Source organism: Haliotis rufescens, unplaced genomic scaffold, assembly GCF_023055435.1.
Source record: "Haliotis rufescens isolate VD_foot unplaced genomic scaffold, xgHalRufe1.0.p SCAF_17, whole genome shotgun sequence".
NCBI classification, from domain to species: Eukaryota; Metazoa; Mollusca; class Gastropoda; order Lepetellida; family Haliotidae; genus Haliotis; species Haliotis rufescens.
In genome coordinates, this window is record NW_025963857.1 from 26,953,887 (window position 1) to 26,975,728 (window position 21,842).

The 21,842-nt window shown below is 41.6% G+C and overlaps 1 protein-coding gene across 4 annotated transcripts in view; it reads left to right on the plus strand.

Moving 5' to 3' along the window:
- The window catches only part of LOC124138581, a 91,423-nt gene that overhangs the window by 65,329 nt on the left and 4,252 nt on the right, over positions 1 to 21,842 (plus strand). For all 4 annotated transcript variants that reach the window (XM_046505309.2, XM_046505308.2, XM_046505306.2 and 1 more), the window contains exons 5-10: positions 6,275 to 6,399; positions 11,138 to 11,315; positions 15,313 to 15,410; positions 16,012 to 16,119; positions 18,597 to 18,632; positions 21,337 to 21,438. In XM_046505309.2, coding sequence (XP_046361265.1) covers positions 6,275 to 6,399; positions 11,138 to 11,315; positions 15,313 to 15,410; positions 16,012 to 16,119; positions 18,597 to 18,632; positions 21,337 to 21,438 — 647 coding nt within the window. The remainder of the gene's footprint in view (positions 1 to 6,274; positions 6,400 to 11,137; positions 11,316 to 15,312; positions 15,411 to 16,011; positions 16,120 to 18,596; positions 18,633 to 21,336; positions 21,439 to 21,842) is intronic.

Below are 21,842 nucleotides of genomic sequence, written 5' to 3' on the forward strand. Positions count from 1 at the left end.
GAATATATTTTTTCTCACAGTGGAATACAGTGGACATACAAATCAATAGTTATACTCATCCTCTATATCTTGGGACACGTGAAGATCCGGGGTGGAATAGGTCTTCAGCAACCCATGCTTGCCGTAAAAGGCAACTATGCTTGTCGGAAGAGGCGACTAACGGGATCGGGTGGTCAGGCTCGCTGACTTTGTTGATGCATGTAATCGTATACCAATTGCGTTCCTCTGCTGTAAATCTTGGCATTTCTTGTGTCAGTACCCTTTACGTCTGCAGCAACAAGTGATGTGGCTTTTAAAAGTCTGTCTTTTATAGCCCTATTATGCATGCTTCCCGTGAAACAAAACACGTTTTCCATGATGTACACGCAATTTGTTGCGTTTTGGCGATTTCGCTCACAAAAAAAATAGGAATGTGTTTTGACGAGCTGTTCTTCTTCATGCTCCGTCCAGAACGTCGTATATTACTCATTCACTTATATATTTTCATATGACTTAAGCCCGGATAAAAATACATCCATTTTCATGGTGGTGCGTTTTCAATGCTGTTCAGTATATATACTACACAAAAATTATGGGAACACCAAAATATTCTGTTATAGAAACATTTAATGACATGTGATCGTATCATTACAATTGTGCATTTGTAGATTATCAAGCTTAAAAAAAAAAACATTTACAGGTAGCTGTCATTGAAAAGCACATACGAACAAGTCGAATAAGAAAGTAGGGGGCAGTATATATGGAAAATGGAAATCACAATGTCAATAGCGAGTGTGTCCTCCACGTTGATTGATGCATTCGGTGCATCTCCGCCTCATGGGTCTTGCAAGGGTGCGAAGGGTAGCCTGTGGAATCGCCTGCCATTCCATTTGGGGCCACTGAACCAGAACCTGAAGAGCTGGTGCAACTCCATGATTGTCCCTGACACGACGTCCCAGAACATCCCAAAGATGCTCAATTGGGGCCAAATCCGGTGAATATGCTGGCCACTGCATCACAGTCACATTGTTCTGTTGCAGGAAGTCTCTAACGACTCTAGCCCGATGTGGTCTGGCATTGTCATCTTGCAGGATTGCTCCTGGACCAATGTTGTTCAACTGTGGTAGGACAAGAGGGCGCAAAATCTCGTCACGATACCTCACTCCATTCAAATTGCCTTGAACAAGATAGAGAGGTGTTCGGTGATGCAAACTTAAGCCACCACACACCTACCACACCTCAACAAGGCAATAGCATATCACCTATAATACAGTAAAACCTCTCTAATCCTGATCCGCTTTATCCGGATACTCTGTTATCCGGGCCATTATTTACATAAATACATAAATACACAACAAAACGATCCTTACGATGTACCCATTACTCGTTAATCCTTAATTTGTCAATGCGAGCGAGTCCACTGGGAATGGTACCATACGAATTAACAGTATTTAACTGAACACTGCTCAACGTTTGATAAGGGTTCCTGATATTCAACATCTCGGTTGTCAAGGATATGCTATTATTCTAAATACGTTGGACCCATTCGACGCCATATCTTCGTTTTGAGTCTCGATTCGAAATACGCGATCCTATAAATAACCGTCCAATCAAATAACAGTCATAGACGAGAGAAAATATGTGCAAAGCTATTGATAAGGCAGGTATATGAGTGAGTGTCCAGTGAGTGAGTGAGGGTGAAAAGTGAGTGAATATGGTTTTACGCCGTTCTTAGTACTATTCCAGCAATGTCATAGCGAGGGACGCAAGAAATTGGATTCACACATTTTACCCATCTGGTGAATCGAACCCGGGCCTTCGGCGTGAACGAGCGAACACTTTAACCACTAGGCTACCCCGCCACAGCTGATAAGGCAGATGGTGACGATGACATCACTTCCTAAACGAAGCTGTGGAGGATAATAAGCCAAGGACATTTATCATACCAGAATATAACACACTTGGTTATCAATGATGAATATTCAATGATACATCATTCTGATGACATAAATGGGAATTGTATTAAATATTGCCTTATCGCTGCTAACACACGTTGAGCCATATACGTTGTTCTGGGGGCCCAGCTGTGCACCCCGACGGTATCATATGTCGGTACTCCGCGATGATACATCACCAAACGTACAAAGGACACTCTGATTGGAAATGTGCTGACACACGCCCTCACTCTATTTTCCTGGAAAAGCGGAAAAACACATACATGATTATAGGTTGCATTGATATATGTGTGCATTGTGTGAACAGATGGTCTCACATAATGTAATGTCACTCATGCGGTCAAACCATTACGAAGCTGTCCTGATATTTAATGTGTGAATGAATTATCTCGCACACATTGACAAACGTTGAAAATAATTTATATAGTATGACCGAACTATCGAAAGACGAAATTGTAGTATTGCAATATTCAGTACCGAACTATCGAAAAGCCAGTTTCGCGCATCACTGCCCAGGGCCCATCTGTCGAAAAAGTGAAGGAATTAGAAGAGATTAACAAAGCTATTAGTGGTACCTAATTAACTTATGGCCTCGTCGGTGTTCTCTTCTCCTCCTTACGTTAATAAAATCTAAAACTGACGACAATGTGAAGGGATTAGAAGAGATAAAAAAACAATTAGCGGTCCCGAATGGACTTATGGCTTCGTCGACATTTTTCTTCTCTCTAGATTATTAAGGTCCAAATAAACATAGATAGGTCAGAGGAGACCTACACTCATGCTTTTCAACTGGTCAAGGACGCAGCACATCAGTGGAGCTTCAACCTTTCCCCAGACAATGTCCAGTTAGACTTTGAGAAAGGCGCACACAAAGCCATAGGAACTTTGTTCTCAAACTCACAAGTGCGAGGATGTTTCTTTCATGTTGCCCATGGTATGGGTGATCATGACGTGTCCAGAAGCTAGGTTCCATGCGTGAATACAAGGACAATGTAGACTTTCATCGACTCGCCAGACGTGCAGCTGCACTGCCTTTGGTTCCATCTCAAGAGGGAGAGGGTGTCTGGGTGAGCTGGTCTCCAGATACGAGTAGTCATCCTGGTGATTCAGTTGTAAGATTAATGGACTACATCAACGAGGGTTGTCGGACCAATACTAACGTCGAGGGCTGGCATCACAGACTAGACAACATTTCCGGAAAGTGCCATCCTAACAGTGCCACCTTGGAACATGTGCCGGTTATCAAGAGAGGGCAGTCCGTAGTTGTTTGGTGTTTGGTCACCGTGGTGTTCCACCGTGGAGGACGAAGTACAGGGACCTGGACCCGAGGCTCTCCGACCTCAAAAACTCCAACAGCAAAACCTGACGAATCTGGACTACCTCGACTCTGTCAACCACCTGGCCAGTTTAGACTGATTGTAAACTGTATAATACAATACGAAACAGTTTAATGTATTAAAATTACAGAAGTGATGTCATTTATTTATACACGTGTTACAATTGAATTAAATGGTAACGATATATGTACATGTCTTGTGTTCTTTGCACAGCACCGAAGCGTCCGCCCGGAGAGCGGAAGTTCCGGGGTTCGATCCCCAGTCGCGTCATACCAAAAGGACCCGTGAAGATCCGGGGTAGAATAGGATCTTCAGCAACCCATGTTTGCCTTAAAAGGCGACTATGCTTGTCGTAAAATGCGACTAAGGGGATATGGTACTTGTTGTTACCCTGTCTTGCGCTCGGCATTAAGGGGCTAAAACAAGGACTGGTCGGCCTAGAGTCAGTATACTGTGTCTGATCATGAGTGGGGTATTCATGTTAAACTGCGGCATGGTATCTAAGTGTGCCAGCACTATATATCGGCATCAGTCCGGACTAGTACAAGCAGCTACACACACGTACATGCACGTCGCTATATAAGTGCAATAATCTTGGACGCGACTTTAAACCCCATTTCACCTCACCTCACAGCACCGAACTGTAGAAAGTACCCAGTGTAATGATTCTCAGCCGACACCAAATGGTCGAAAATATTTGAGTACATAAACCCATGGCCAGCACCGAACTGTTGAATATCAAAACTACCTCAATTCTAGTTTTCTACACTTAGAGATGACACGGGCGGCCCAGTCGTCGCTGTGCATGGTTGCGTCCCTTGGGCACGCCGGAAACCTATGATCGAATCCCGGTTCGCCCCGATTATGTTTCTAGGTTTGTCAGCACCATACCCGTGCTCGTGGGTTTCACCGAAGTGGTAAACGTCTGAGACCTGCATCACTTCGGGCTTTCCTCACATATTAAGCTGACACGCCGCGATATAACTGGAATACTGTTAAAAGCAGCGTTAAACACAACTCACTCACTCATTTGAGATGACACAGGACAAACAGACAGTCACATTCAGACGGGTGTTAGTTTTAGTGAGGCATGGGTGACCGAGAGAGGCACTGCTCATGTATGATGCTGCAATTCCCTGTGCAGAGTAGCGTCGCGTAGGCGTGCAAGAAAACAACGATTATGGGTTCCAACCCGATTTGCCCTGATTATGTTTTTAGGTTTGTCAGCACCGTACCCGTGTTCGTAGGTTTCACCGAAGCCGTAACTAACATCGCTTCAGCTTCTCTCGGTGTACATCACACATTGTACCCCCGAGACCGGTTATCTAAAATGTCTTCATCAGTATTGCTGCTGATCATGAACCGTTACACGGACACCTTGACAGCTAGCAGTCAACGTAAACACATCCAGAATTGTCGCCCTTGCATTACAGACGCACATTTTATTCAGTTAATAGGTGACCGCCCAAAATACTTTAATAGCAAAAATACGTCGTGCATATTTGAGTAAAGTATTTATAGTTTAAGAAGAATTATTTCATAATTTACAAGCCTCAGATATGAATATACCAATGTTATGAAGGATAAACCTGTCTTCATGTTGCATTAACCGTATAGATTTGTCATCGTGGGAAAGCTGATAAAGACTGTGGGTATTTAAAAAGGGTATTTACTGGAATATTTTTGCATATTCACATTATTATTCGTGTGGGTTTGTTTTATTTTCAACAAATCTGGGGTTTCGTTGTTGGCAGTCCTCATTTAGGCATGGTTCTGTGTCTTCTAATCTCCACATTTAAACGATGTAACAATGTTACGTCTAAACTTTGAAATACACTACGTTGTATGCTGCGGAACGTCCGCAGTAGATTAGCATTCCATGTGAGAAGAGATTTGTATTGACTATAGTTATTATACTTGGAGGCTGATTCCACTGAAATATGCCAGACAGAGATTATCTGAAAGTCGTCGCTGAAATTGCCACGTTGTTAGGACATCACAGAGAATACTCCGTAACATCATCGAGTTCTTGTAATCACTCCAGTCCGAAGCCTCAACGGAAAGCATATTTATATTTATCTAAGTAACCCAACTTCTACTCGCATCGTAAAGTCATTTTAACATTATATAAGCTTGGAGAGGTAGTCGATGCGTATAGTTTTACCCCGCTTTTAGCAATATTCGAGCATTATCATGACGGGGGACACCAGAAAAGGGCTCCACACATTGTACCCTTGTGGGGAATCGAACCGGGTCTTCGGCGTGACGAGCGAACGCTTTAACCACTAGGCTACCCAATTGCCCCTTGATGAGGTAGCCGGTATGATGAAGATGATTAAGTGAATCAAAATTTGTAACAATCAGAAGTGATCGGTTGAGTTTGCTAAACTCCATTTGATAGGTACTCAGTTTAGAGATATAAACATACCATATTGATGGCTTTGGAATTCAAAGATATTCGGCATTTCCAAGTACAGTAAATTACGGTTATAACGAACATGCTTATAACGAACTGACTGATATAACGAACTTTTTTGGTCCCGACAATTTGATGTAGTTATGCTGTGTATATGCTTAAAACGAACTACGGTTATAACGAAGTTCGAATTCGTTATAACCGTAGTTTACTGTATATAAAATTTGTACCTTATCTGACAGCGGGATAAAGGGAAAAAATCACAACCATTCACAAACGAGTATGTTAATGCAAGGCAAGATAAAACTCATCAGTCATATAAACTGTATGACGAAGCAAAGTATACAACATATTGGATGATGGCTAAAAACGAAAAAAATAAATAATTTTTTATTGGTGATATATTGGATACGGGTATCAGGGTTTGTGTATTGGTCTTTAAGTCTGCATTGGTTTGGCGACTGTTTTCAGCCTAGTAACGTTTTGTAATGTTTTAGTCAAGTCCAACATCAAGTGTATATTTTCTTTTGCCCGGCAGTTCATAAAACTGCCTCACTCTTGTGATGACCATCTTTCTCTTGTAACAGATCTGGTCAATGGTCAGGTGTTGGCGTCGGTCCAGTTTGAGATCCGGGGCTATCTGCAGGCTCATCTCATGATTGATGAAAAGGATGAAGATATCCCTGCCCCGCTCCGATGTCATGGTATAAATGTGAGTTTGATCCATGCATGTTCCCCTTCTGTACCCGTGAAGATCCGGGTTAGAATTGGTTTTCAGCAACCCATGCTTGCCGTAAAAAGCGACTACGCTTGTCGTAAGAGGCGACTAACGGGACCAGGTGTCATGCTCGCTGACCTAGTTGATGCATGTCATCGTATCCCAATTACGTAGATCGATGCCTATGATATCAGTCACTGGATTGTCTGGTCCAGACCAGGCCACCGTCATATAGTTGGAATACTGCGAAATGCGACGTTAAACAACAAACAAACAAACACAAGCATCGGTTTATCGGGGATTCGAATCCAAAACTCACCCTGAGAATGACCCTTGATCTAGCAATGATAAACATCTACAAAAATTGTCACCTTTGACTTTCCTCTCACAGTAAGCTAACAACGTGACTATAACTTAAGTACTGTTCACCATCCACACTATCCACACTATCCACTATCCACACTGTCCACTCTATCCACACTATCCACACTATCCACTCTATCCACACTATTCACTCTATCCACTCTATCCACGCTATCCACACTATTCACTCTATCCACACTATTCACTCTATCCAAACTATCTACTCTACCCACACTATCTACTATATCCACTCTATCCAACTATCCGCTCTATCCACGCTATCCACACCATCCACACCATCCGCTCTATCCACACTATTCACTCTATCCTCACTGTCCACTCTATCCACACTATCCACTCTATCCACACTATTCACTCTATCCACTCTATCCACGCTATCCACACTATTCACTCTATCCACACTATTCACTCTATCCACACTATCTACTCTACCCACACTATCTACTATATCCACTCTATCCAACTATCCGCTCTATACACACTATCCACACTATCCGCACTATCCACACTATCCGCACTATCAACTCTATCCACACTATCCCCACTGTCCACTCTATCCACACTATCCACACTATCCCCACTGTCCACTCTATCCAACTATCCACTCTATTCACTCTATCCACTCTATCCACTCTATCCACACTATCCACACTATCCGCACTATCAACTCTATCCACACTATCCACACTATCCCCACTGTCCACTCTATCCACACTATCCACACTGTCCACTCTATCCACACTATCCACTCTATCCGCTCTATCCACACTTTCCACTCTATCCACACTACCCACTCTATCCATATTAGTCATTACTCTCGATAACGATAGCTTTGATGAATTGAACGCACTAAAACGTCAGTGCCAGTTCCCAAAGAAGCGGGACCGCCCGTGGGTGTTCAATCTGGAAACACATCGTCTGTGGTTCTTCCACTGTCATTAAGCTGGCCGCTGCGTACTCGCGCTGATGCCTCGGGTGTTCTCTCATAATCCAACATGACATTCTGGCTGGAGAGGCGGTATCAGCACACGTTGCACTTAACAGTTCTTACCATTTGCGTTCATCCTTCACCAAAAAGTGTGCTCTTTTATCAGTTACCGACAAGCGTTAGAAACGACATGTAATTGGTTACATGATTTGGCACAAGAATTCCCATGAGGAACTAGATGGTTCTGCGTAAGCGGAACTAATTCTAAACAATTTTCACGACCTTTAATGTAATTAGCTTCTGTAGCTGTTTATTGGGTATAAGGATCGTCGAACGACAAGTAGAGAGCCTCTTCTGCTTCGGCAATTTCAAATGCTGTACATGTACTGTACTGCTGTGGAAGATTCAACCATTCGTTGTTGTATTTTGCATTTTTTTCTTGTATTAATTCCAAGGTAGAATTTGTCCTTTTAACCCAGGCTTATCGTAAGAGGTGATTAAAATGGATCAGGTGGTGGAGATCTGTGAGTTTTGCTGAATTTGTGTCACCCTGCCCCACTGGCGGAGATCGTTGTTCATGCTTTCAGCCACTGAATATTTACAGGCCGCTGAATTCCTGCTGCCTGCGGAGAAAAACAGCATTTACTTGTTTGATATTCTTAAGGTCTGCCAGAAGTCGTTACACTGTAGATGACAGGGTACAATGTGTGATGTCCTCACAGATCGCAACTCAGGCGAAGTTGAGCGCCGTCGGTGGCGGAGAGTAGCGGGATGGGTGACTGTGTTCAGCAGACTCCAGATAGTTGTTGTGGTTGGTTGGTTTGTTGTTAAACGCCGCGCTCAGCAATATTCCAGCAATATGACGGCGGTCTGTAAATAATCGAGTCTGGACCAGACAATCCAGTGGTTGATATCATGAGCATCGATCCACACAATTGGGATACGATGACCTGCATCAACTAAGTGTTGAGTGAGTGAGTGAGTGAGTGAGTATGGTTTTACGCCGTGTTTAGCAATATTCCAGCAATATCTCTGCGGGGGACACCAGAAATGGGCTTCACACAATGTACCCATGTTGGGAATCGAACCCGGGTCTTCGGCTCCACACAACTGGGATACGATGACATACATCAACCAAGTCAGTGAGACTGACCCCCCGATCCCGTTAGTCGCCTCTTACGACAAGCATAGTCGCCTTTTGCGGCAAGCATGGCCTGCTGAAGACCTATTCTACCCCGGATCTTCACGGGTCGACTCCTGGGAGTATTTACGGCTTTGGTCTAGCCCCACACCGAAGCACCCGTGGCACGTGTGGTGTCTCAGGCAAGTGACATTGTTCGACATGTGCCTCTATCACCCAGCAGTAAATGGGGTACCGGTAGGCTGAGGATCCTCACATGAAGTCCGGCTTGTATACTCCCCAGGGAGCTGAGAAAAAAATCGAGTGCACTATGGTCCATCAACCAGGTCAAAAATAATGTAAAAGCGCGCGTGAGAAATCGGCCTTTGAATGATAAGGGAATACACAAGAACGTATCAATGGTCTACCAATATATACAAAAACAATAACATAATTCATAATTTTATAAGAAAAGAAATGTGAAATATACGACAGCACACGTTGGATTATAAAAAAAAGCAGCATAAACGATCAACATGCCCGTAATCGCTCAAAAAACACCATCTGACATGAATTTGTATTTAAAGCCTTGTCCCAATTAACTTTATTCCTGGCCCCTGGTGAAACAGGAGTGAGGCTTGTTTCCACCGTGTGTTGAGATGAGTGTCATGTGCGATAGTGCCAGAGGACATCGCCCCTGCGTAATCATATTGGTACACCTGCTGTCATTGTCATTATTGTTATTTTTGTCGTTCGACTTTCTCCTTGAACTGGATACAATGTTACACTGACGCATGATTTGTTATCCTGGACGTCTACGAAGTATAGAGTCTTACTTGAGAACTTGCTGGAGAATGTTTTATAGCTATTCCTTATTCGACTAGCTATTAGACTCGATGGGTATTTTAGATATTGTTTTCTGGTTAGTAGAGACGTATTACCCCGTGCCGACTGAAATCGGTATTATTTCCAGAGTCGCTCAATCACTCTCTCTAACATGCTTACTTCATCACACACGGCGGCGGGGTAGCCTAGTTGTTAAAGCGTTCGCTCGTCACACCGGAGACCCGGGTTTGATTCCCCACATGGGTACAATGTGTGAAGCTCATTTCTGGTGTCCCCCGCCGTGATCTTGCTGGGACACACACACACACACACACACACACACACACACACACACACACACACACACACACGGATACTCACCTACCCGCACTCTCACTCACCTCGGTATTCGTACATGTACACTCACCCACCTAACCCACCTTTTCACTGAAAAAAACCTTCTCTCTCTCCCACTCTCTCTGTCTCTCTCTGTCTCTCTGTCTGTCTGTCTGTCTGTATGTCTGTCTGTCTCTCTCTCTCTCTCTCTCTCTCTCTCTCTCTTACTCACTCACTGTCCCGTGTGTTTCAGCTGGACCAGAGCGAGGGTTATGTCATACTCCAGAGCATCAGCCACACCTTTACTCACTCACTCACTCACTCAATGTCCCGTGTGTTTCAGCTGGACCAGAGCCAGGGTTATGTCATACTCCAGAGAATCAGCCACACCTTTACTCACTCACTCACTCACTCAATGTCCCGTGTGTTTAATCTGGATCAGAGCGAGTATTAGGTCATGCTCCAGAGCATCAGCCACACTTTTTTACTCACTCACTCACTCACTCACTGTCCCGTGTGTTTCAGCTGGACCAGAGCGAGAGTTAGGTAATGCTCCAGAGCATCAGCCACACTTTTTTACTCGCTCACTCACTCACTCACTCACTCACTCACTCACTCACTCACTCACTCACACCTTTTTTTTGTTTTTATTTTTTTTCCAAATTGATTTTTGGCCTTTTGACATTGATTGCCCTGAGGAACGAAACTTTAAGCAAAGTTCTATCCTGGATATATCTTTCTTTGTATCATTTAGTTTAATTTGATTATAAATCGGTCTTTCTTTTGATGATTTTGTTTATTACTCTTTTGTGGTTCAATGTCTTTGGAAACTGTATGTAGTTCCTCCAGTGTTCGGGCAGCAGCATTGACGCAACAGTTTATGTCATGCAAAGAACAGTCCGCACTGAGAGTGACAGAAATAATGTCATTTAATTTATCAAGTTGATTCTGTGGAAAAGATTGGTTGCAGTTAGCTCACCAGACTCACGGAGCATAAGAGTCATTTTCAAAAGATGTCAATTTTGAGTTTCGAAAATATTACAAAATCCAATGGTTGATATACTATCTTTTTTTTGTTTAAAAGGACTAATAAATGTCTGAAGCTGTCAATAACATCAGATGGAAACCGTGTGTTTCAGCTGGACCAGAGCGAGTATTGGGACATGCTCCAGAGCATCAGCCAGGTGAACCAGGGATCGACGCAGGCCCCGTGGGTGTTCACACTGCAGCCAGCCATCGTCCTCCTCTCTGCCTTCGGAGTGTGGACTCTCGCCTTCATCCTCGTCATCGTCGTCTTTGTTGACACTAACAGGGCCGGTACGTCATGGTGACGCTTTCTGTTACAGGAGAAACAGCATTTGTGTTCAAACATGTAATTATAACATCGTTGTATCTTTGCAGACACTAAAACAGCTGGTACGTCATGGTGACGCTTTCCTCAATAGAAGAAGCAACGCTTCTGTATAAAACTCTAATTGTCATAGTTCTATCTTCTATCACAGCCGGAACGTCATGATGACGCCGCCATCAAAAGAAGAAAATGAACGTTTCTGTTTAAATTCTTATTGTAACACATTTATACTTTTGTTGACACTAACCGAGACGATACGTCATGGTGACGCTTCCCCTCATAGCAGAAGCAATGTTTTTTTTCTTTTTAAAACTCTTTGGGTATTGGCTTTGTAGTTCGGCGGACCGGGCCAGAATTCGTTTACCGCAGTTTCGACTATACGTCATCTGCAGAGTTGCGTCCCGTAATCCTGATAGGATCCGTTGGTGCTAGATCCGAATCCCGGATTCGTCCCGATCATGACTGATTTGTCAGCAGCATTCTCATATTCACCAGTGTGACGTGCAAATTGTTCTCTCACTCACTCACTCACTCACTCACTCACTCACTCACTCACTCACTCACTCTTTCCACATCAATCTGTATAGGGGATCAGTCATGTATATGGATAAGTATTACAGTTGCATTGACTGAGTCATTATAAGAATTTGTTAAACTGTTATCACTTTTACCCTAGCATGTAACCTTAATGTGGAATGACAGCCCAATTGATGAGGGTCGCTTTAGTGAAACCAACGAGCACGGCTATAGTAATCACAATCTGAGGATCATAATCAGTGCGAACCAAGACTCGATGTTCCAATCTATTTCCCTTTAGAATTAACTTACATGTAGGAACAATAGGGTATCATTACCAAACAAGCCATGATCGGTAAGGAGAAGGTTATTCCTTTGTACTCACGCAACTATTTTCACACAGCAGTCTGAAAACATTTGCGTGATAACGATCGTAAAATAGCTGAAATTTATATGTCGTTTCCAACTGAGATGGGATTATGTCCTTGGATATTTATATGTTTACTTTACGAGTTATTTCTTTATAATGGTCCTAGCATCGGTAAATCTAATAATGATTCAGACATTCTTCAAATACCCTGGCATTATTCCCAGGAGATCAATATATGGGACACAATTGTGACCCGTCTGACCAGTGATTTCGAAATTTGAGTATGAATTAGACATCAGAGACCCATTGTCAACGTTCTAACCCTGCGAGGTAAATGCAATAAATGAAATTTGTGGAGGTGCAATTTTGGACATTGATAATACCATTCGGTTTGTGTCTCCCACCACTGCAGGTTTTCAAACGGGGGTGCAGCTGGAGGCATAGTTCTCCGACAAAATGTGCGTTTTCCAGCATATTTAATTGATATCCAATACAAAGTATACAATTCTTATTTTCATCGCCAATTCATGCAGTAGGGATGAAACCGCGTGATTATACAAATGCCACGAACCTTGTTTATCCGGACGGTATCGTTCCCAGTGAAATCGCCCGGATAATCCAGATTTCGGGTCATCGTATCGTGAATACAAAGTAATGCGGGCTCTCCTAATTAACGGGGATCTGGATTATCGAGGTTTCGTTGTATTCACTTTTAAATCATACATGTCCGCAATAAGATGATAGTATTATAATAGGTATACTGTTCAAAGCAGCTTAAAACTCACTCACTCTTAATACATTCCCTGCGAAGATCCGGGTAAGAATTAAGCTTCAGCATCCCATGCTTGTCGGCAAAAGCTAACGGAATCGGTTGGTCATGTTCCGTTACTTGTTCGATTCATGTCATTGTATCCCAATTGCGAAGCCCGATGCTCATGATGCCAATCACTGGATTGTCTGGTACATGTGTACTTTTTGTTAGACGCTATTCTTATATTAATGTGTTCAAGATTATTTCATTTGTTTTGCGACGTGCGTTGACGTATGTGTGCGGCTGTTTGTACTAGTAAGGACTGATGCTTGTTTTCCTGTGCTGGCCCACTGAGATACAATGCCGCAGTGTAACGTTGGTGCCCCACGTAAACACAGTTTACTGACTCCGAGGATCCAGTCCTTGTTTTTTTATTTTATAAATACCGAGTGCCAGGCAAAGTAACAACAAGTACCCTCATTTAACGTTTCCTGTTTTGACGCAGGCAGGTGATCGAACCAACGACGTTCGCTCTCCTGTTCACCTTACTTCAAGTACGTTTTGATATAACTGAAATACTGTTCATTGAAAGTGGCCTCACAAACAACTCACTTACTCACTCTGTTTGTGTACTTCATTGTTTGCTTGTTTGTTGAAGTTTCTACATGTACATGTTTGTTGAAGTTTCTGCATGCACGTGTTTGTTGAAGTTCTGCATGTACATGTTTGTTGAAGTTTCTGCATGTTCATGTTTGTTGAAGTTTCTGCATGCACGTGTTTGTTAAAGTTCTACATGTACATGTTGGTTGAGTTTCAACATGTACATGTTTGTTACAGTTTCTGCATGTACATGTTTCTTGAAGTTTCTGCATGCACGTGTTTATTGAAGTTCTGCATGTACATGTTGGTTGCAGTTTCTGCATGTACAAGTTTGTTGCAGTTTCTGCATGAGCATATTTGTTGCAGTTTCTGCATGTACATGTTTGTTGAAGTTTCTACATGTACATGTTTGTTGCAGTTTCTGCATGTACATGTTTGTTGAAGTTTCTACATGTACATGTTTGTTGAAGCTTCTGCATGAGCATATTTGTTGAAATTTCTGCATGTACATGTTTGTTAAAGTTTCTAATTAAATAATCAAGTCTGGACCAGACAATCCAGTGACTGACATCATGAGCATCGATCCACGTAATTTGGATCGATGACATGCATCAACCAAATCAGCGAGCCTGACCATCCGAGCCTTTTACGACAATCATAGTCGCCTTGTACGGCAAGCATGGGATGCTGAAGACCTATTCTACCCTGGATCACACCCTAAGTATTTTTTCCAACAAGTGTACTCACTTTATCGGGGATCCCCGTAGGAGAACACTATCTAAACGGATAAAATGCATTTTCATTTTAATCAGTTTATTTCGCAGCAAAACCTCAAGAAAGTTATGTTAAACATCGTCCCCGTGGAGTGCCTCAATTCGAAGGAAATAAACGAAAGTGACTTTCTGCAGCCAAAACATTTTCCACTGTCTTTCTAAAACTTCAGCTTACAGAATACTCCCCATCGGGTTGATGGAGTGTTTCCCGCTAATGGAGAATTTAGTCTCGGCTCTTTATTACAAAAATAAGTCCCCTCGCAAGAATACACCAAGGAGCAAACATCATGTCGAGGCGGATTTATTCTGTGAGATATGACCCATGCACGTGTTCCATTGTGTGGTCTTGCAACTCCATTGAGAGCAGCATAATAGGATATCACTCTTCATCATGGACGCGTGGAGTTTCCGCCCTCGAGATTCGTGTACGCTTGGGGATATTTGGAACATGGACACAGTCTCCTTAAATAAGACGCGTATTTACTTTAGAGTGCATACTTATTGATATGGTCAACCTTGGAGGAACTATACAATATCCTCCTTAATCTTGACTGTCTCTTGTACATCATGGGTCTCATTTATTCAACCTTATGAAATATTAAAGAATGCTTTGTGATGACATCTTTATAACGAATACAGCGGTGGGGTAGCCTTGTGGTTAGAGCGTTCGTTCGTCACACCGAACACCCGGGATCGATTCCACAAATGAGGGTCGTACTCGTGAAGATCCGGGTTTGCTTGGAACTTCAGCAACTCATGCTTGACGTGAGAGGTGACTAACGGAACCGGGTGGTCAGGCTCGCTGACTTCTTTGATGCACGTCACCGTATCACAATTGCGTAGAACGATATTGCTGAGTGCGGCGTTAAACAACAAACCAACAACTCATGGGTTCAGCGAGTAATGATACAAATGACCACTATGAACATATCATATTTGTTTTGTCTTTTCAGATATCTTGTCCGTACGGTTGACCGTGTTCGTCTTTCCTCTGATTCTTATATCGGGTGTATATATTGTCCGATGGAAAAGGAGAAAACATATCAAATTGGTAAGCATGTAATTCTATAGGAGAGAGTGAGTGCTAAATCGTTCATGGTAAGATCTATTCACCATGCACTTTCAATAGTTTCACAATGAGTTTCTGCCTGGTTCATGGATAGATCTATTCACCATGCACTTTCAAAAGTTTCAAAAAGAGTTTCTGCCTGGTTTATGAATAGATCTATTCACCATGCATTTTTTAATAGTTTCACAAATAGTTCCTGCCTGGTTCATTGATAGATCTATTCACCATGCATTTTCAATAGTTTCACAAATAGTTCCTGCCTGGTTCATGGATAGATATATTCACCATGCATTTTCAATAGTTTAACAAACAGTTACTCCATGTCTCACAGAAAAGATAACGCTACGGCCTAGTGGTTGTACGCAGTATATGTAATATTCCACTGAAAAGGGCCCCCTACAAGAATATGTTTATCCCAAGGAATAAAACCATTTTCGAATGATTACGAAATAAAAAGCATTTATTGTAACAAACATATGTCCAATCCATGAATCAAAACAATTTGTTTTTGGTAATCAGTCGAAAGTAATTTGCAACCCTGAACTTGTTTATTATTTGATCTTTAATTTGTTTTATCTGGCAGCTGTGCAAGCGCATGTTGAGCCGGTGTCTACACATCAACAGCACGCTGTACATGGATGATCGCCCAGTCGTAGTCACCATCACACAAGAGAGGGGTGCAAGATTTAATGTATCCTTTGTTGATGAGACTTGGTTTCACAGCACTATGAACGGTATTTGAGTAGCGTCAAGGCGTGTTAGCATGATATGGGAGGGGAGTGGCGTAAATTAAATTCTCTTATGCCCGTACACGATGTATATCCTCTATTTTAATACAGATCATACTCTTAATGGCTTTTTGAATGAATGGATTCATCACTGGAAACAGCAGATGTTCGCCATCATCACCTATTACTCGTACAATCAATATTCTAGTCCTTTTGTACTCAACTTTTTAATTCGAGAACATCCATGTGACAAGCTAGCATTGTTTGCGTTTGTAAAATACTACAAAAAAGGCAGATAACCATATAATCTTGTTTCTCTCTGAGCTATATCGAATTGCAAATGTCACCGAGAGATCTCATGGTTACACTTCGGTCACGATAACATTAAGTGACATGAAATGTTTATCAGATTCTTGAAGATTAACCCTGATGCACTACTCCCCGTCAGGTTTGCTAAGATTCGCGTGTTCGCTATACGACACCTATGTGGAAAGCTAGGTCGCGATACAATACACGACAAAATTCATTAAAACTTCATACTTGCCATTCAGAGGGAGGTGAGGTTACATTTAGTTAAACGTCGCGTTCAAGGTTATATCACTTCTATAGCGACGTGCATGCACGTGTGTCATTGTGTGTGTCTCCTGTGACTTGCACAGACATCAATACGTCATCATGTTTCATATGACGTCATCTGCTTTCACGATATAATCCATTTCACATTTTGTGTTACCATACCGAACCATCAAGAGGACGTAAGACAGATATAATATTGTAAAAACAAACATTTTTCAACGGGAATAGTCCCGTGGTGTGAAGCCCTTTCAGCTCGTAAAATGCCGGGCCCTCTGCTAGTGACATACATGTATACCATTCATTATAAAAATATGTCTAAAAATCATAATAATCACATCATAAGCGGAACTGGAATCTTAATAGTGCACGCGATATTCATTCTCAGCTCCCTGGGGAGTATACAACCCGAGCTGCCATACTAAGCAGATGTGAAATAATTGATCCGACCTCTTGCACAAACCGGCAGAAATAGGTATTTCACAATTACCTTGTCATTCAATTTTGTTCACAGTGCCATATATACATACTTGATTTACGAGTTAAAAGTTCGTGTACACGATCTCATTGAACACATGACCATTTACAGATTGACAGACAGACAGACAGATTTATTTGTATAAGGCCATTTGACCCATTGTACAAAATGCATCTACATTTTATTTATCTAAGAGTTACCTAATTGATACTTGTGTGTGTGTGTGTGTGTGTGTGTGTGTGTGTGTGTGTGTGTGTGTGTGTGTGTGTGTGTGTGTGTGTGTTGAGAACACGTACATTAGAAATTTTGCAAAATTTATCATTGCGTCGTTGTTGGATACTTGACAGAGTCTTTCTAAACAAAAATAGTTATGATTAACTGTCTTTGGGATATACATTTCCCGCCGACTTGCATAAAGAGGACAGTTGTATATAACATGAAGTTCATCCTCAATTACATGACAGTGTTTACATAAGACGGCATCCTCCTCAATATTAGCAACACCCCTACGTATAAGTTGAATACCAAGAGTATTCTGTCCACATCTAAATTTGGTTATTAGCCTTCTATATTCACAATGCTTTATATTTGATAAATATTTTTCACAAACGATAGTAGATTTATGCAGTTTATAGAATGAGAGGGTCTTGCTGCCTAGAGATGCATGCCAATCTTGAAACGAACAATCTTTAACTCTTTCGCTGAACATATGTACAAATAATTCTGCATTGCCAACATGACTATTTAGCTCGTAAGGCACTATCGACATTTCACCTACCAACCATATTCGTGTGGTGGCAGAGATGGGGGCCAGGTGCCGAAGTCGTGTCGAGTTGCGTCCCTTAGGCATGCCAGAATGTTTCCAGGTTTTTCAGCACCATACGCGTGTCAGTGGGTTTTACCAAAGTGGTAAACGTCTGAGACCTACATTATTTCGGACATTCCTCCCACATTAAGCTGGCATGCCTTGATACAACTGGAAAACTGTTAAAAGCGATGTGAATACCAACTCACTTACCTCAGATTCTTAAGTATATAACGACAACGCCAGAGAATAACCAGTCTTGATTATCCATTGGCGTAACAAGACACAATAGCGGTGAACATTATATAAATGGATCACTGAAAATCAGTGATGATACCAGCAGGTGTTCGCGAAAAGAACTTTTTGATAAAATGTTCGCTCGTCACGCCGAAGACCCGGGTTCGATTCCTGACATGGGTACAATGTGTGAAGCCCATTTCTGGTGTCCCCCGCCGTGATATTGCTGGAATATTGCTAAAAGCGGCGTAAAACCATACTCACTCACTCACTCACTCATTTGATAAAATGACATTAAGAATTAACTTACTTTTATGTCTACTGTTGCTTTTCCTTAACTCTACCAGGTACATTTCTACTATTTCAACATGACTGATTGTTTTGTGAGTATGACATATAATTTCCTACATGTTTTCGGCTTCAATTCAATGAAAAAAAGAACGTGACCATGAAACGCCTACAGATAGTCTAGATATCTAAGGGGCGGTCGGGTAGCCTAGTGGTTAAAGCGTTCGCTCGTCACGCCGAAGACCCGGGTTCGAATCCCTACATGGATACAATGTGTGAAGCCCATTTCTGGTGTCCCCCGCCGTGATATTGCTGGAATATTGCTAAAAGCGGCGTTAAACCATACTCACTCACTCACTCACTCTAGATATCTAAGAAAACAAGCGTCAGCCATTTCCGTCCCACCTACTCTTTGATAAAACGGCCCTTGTCACTTTTCACATTTCTTTTTATATTAAGTTTTCACATTTTCACAATTTCCTTAAAATTTCGTTTTGATCACATTTCTTTCCCTCCTGACATCAAAGCTGTTGAACGTATCATAATTGGTTAAGACATAAACAAGGAATGCCTTCAAGCTCTTGTGTCAAAATGGGGTTTTTTTACGTTGGAAATTTCATCGTGTTTAACAGATTCGAATGATTAAATTTATTGTCTTACACACTGCCTTTGAAGCATTTCTAAATCGATTTAAATGTGATCAGCACCACGCGCATGGCGTGTTTAATATAATTCTCAAGAATCTCTTGAAGGGTTTCAAGCTTCAACAAGCACTTTGTGACATTAACGTACCTAAACATTGTTAAAGATCCTCTGAAAAGGCATTCATTTCCTGTTCATTGAAACCTTGCTGACAATGACGTTCAATAACTTTATATAACTGATATAGTTTATGAATTTATTCCAAGTTGAAATGAGTTTTAAATTTCAACCTCGCTACCTTATGACTGCAGGTCATAAAGAGGTCTTCAGCAACCCATGCTTGCCGTAAATTGCGACTATGCTTGTCGTAAGAGGTGACTAACGGGATCGGGTGGTCAGGCTCACTGACTTGGTTGATGCATGTCATCGTATCCCAATTGCGTGGATCGATCCTCGTGATGTCAATCACTGGATTGTCTGTTCCAGACTCGATTATTTACAGACCACCGTCATATAGATGGAATTTTGCCGAGTGCGGCGTTAAACAACAAACAAACAAACATGAACGTAAAAAGTCGGGCAAAAGGAAGTAACCACGTATATCATCTTCTAACCTTATCCGCTAACCAGAAACGTCTCAACGTTACTGTAGTGAAACAGCGGGTGTTTCGAACCAAAGAGAACATGACATAATTTGCTTGTCAACGCAATTAACGTCTCTGATATCGTTTTATTATAGAGAGAGAGCTTTATTTCATGAAAGGGGCCACCGGCCCATTATACAATACAGAGTTAGACAATTTCAGCGCCAATGAGAAAGGTATTACGCCTTTTAAAAGCAAGAAATATAAATTTAGCTAAAGCATTGATTATTCATGGGGTTTAAGATGTACAGAGTGTTACAAATTTATCAAAAGTTACATTTGTGTAAAAATAATAAGGTAGAACCTTACGTCTCAAACTGTCATAGTATGGACATTGTAAACAAAAATAATATTCAGATTCCACTTCAGGTCTTACACAAAATGGACATATTGTACTTCTTTCCATTTTCAATTAGCAAGGTATGACCAGAGCATCTACATTTACTCCAAGCAATACGATAGGCACTTACAGGAATGCATTCTAGATAATTTTCAAATACATTAAACTGCTTAATACAGGAATAAAAAGAAAGTTCTGAGTAAGTTCTTAAACTGCTAGACCACTGTTGGCTATCTATATCAATACATCTTGTTTTAAAGTTATCAATAATACCTATATGATTTACTCCTTGACTATTCCAAACATGGCCAAAACCATATGAATAAAGAAGTTGTTTTACTCTTAGTACCCAGCAATTTATTCCTTTTTCTGCCAGATTGTATTGATATGAATAAGCATGGCTAAGGATTATAATAGTTTTTTTAGAAACAAGTCGGAGCCAATATTTGACAATACGAACATGTTGATTGACTTTAAGCGAATAACGTCCAAGCTCACCACGAGCATCTATATTGGGGACAAATCTCCCATATTGTTAAATATTCTTACATGATAATGAATCATATAACTAGCCACGATTGTGAATGCGCAAAGGCAAAAGTACCGTGATCATGTACATATATTGATTACTGGAAATAGATAATAATGCTCCGGCTACTGATATGGGCTATATATGGCTTTACAGATCAATCAGTCCTCTAACTGTTTACGCAACAAACCAGTTATCTAGAAAAGTAGGTAGCTCGATGCCAATTTGTATTGCTGTCAGGAAAGTTACACGTCCTAATGTCTTTCCCTCAAACCAAAGTGGGAAAGGAAAATGACGGGAAAGCGTGAAAAGAACACATTACTAGCGAGAATTTGAAATTAAAGGTTTTAACGTTCACAAGTTTTTATTGTTCAAACAACCTTCATTAAAATCAAAGTATGACGTGTCTTGATAAGAGCTTTATCACATCACCTATGAATATATTTAGAGCTACATGTATATTAAATTAAATGGAGAAAGGTCGGCTTGTATGGCAAAGATCGCCTGCCTTAAAAAGTGGAATAATATTCCCCAAAGCGATCTAATGCTTCGGTCATGAACAATACATAAATAATGATCAGAGAAATGTCCAACGTTAGTTTTTAATGTTGAGATACATATAGGTGTACATGTTTGTTTTTCAGGAAGATGTGAATCTTCTGTTGTGTAGCTGTCTAGATGAGGACGTAGACAAACTGTCTAAACTCATCAAGGTCTACACTAAGGACTGTGACTACCTCAGTGAGGTGAGTGATTCATCCACTGACATTGTCTTCTAGTAACAGCGACAGAAGTAGATGCTGTCTGAATACACATGAGGACTGAGCAGATCAAATGTGTCGAAATTGTGTTAATAGATAGCGGGTTGGGTCCCCGTTCCAAATGGCGATCGTAGCGCGACAAGTCCATTTAAAATAGTGGGACCGCACCCGTGGTCTAGTGGTAGAGCGTCCGCCCGGAGAGCGGAAGGTCCGGGGTTAGATCCCCGGCCGCGTCATACCAAAAGACGTTAAAAGATGGTACTTATTGTTACCCTGTCTGCCACTCGGCGTTTAGGGGTTAAAACAAGAACTGGTCGGCTCGGAGTCAGTATACTGTGTCTGAGTGGGGTATTCATGTTAAACTGCGGCATGGTATCTCAGTGTGCTAG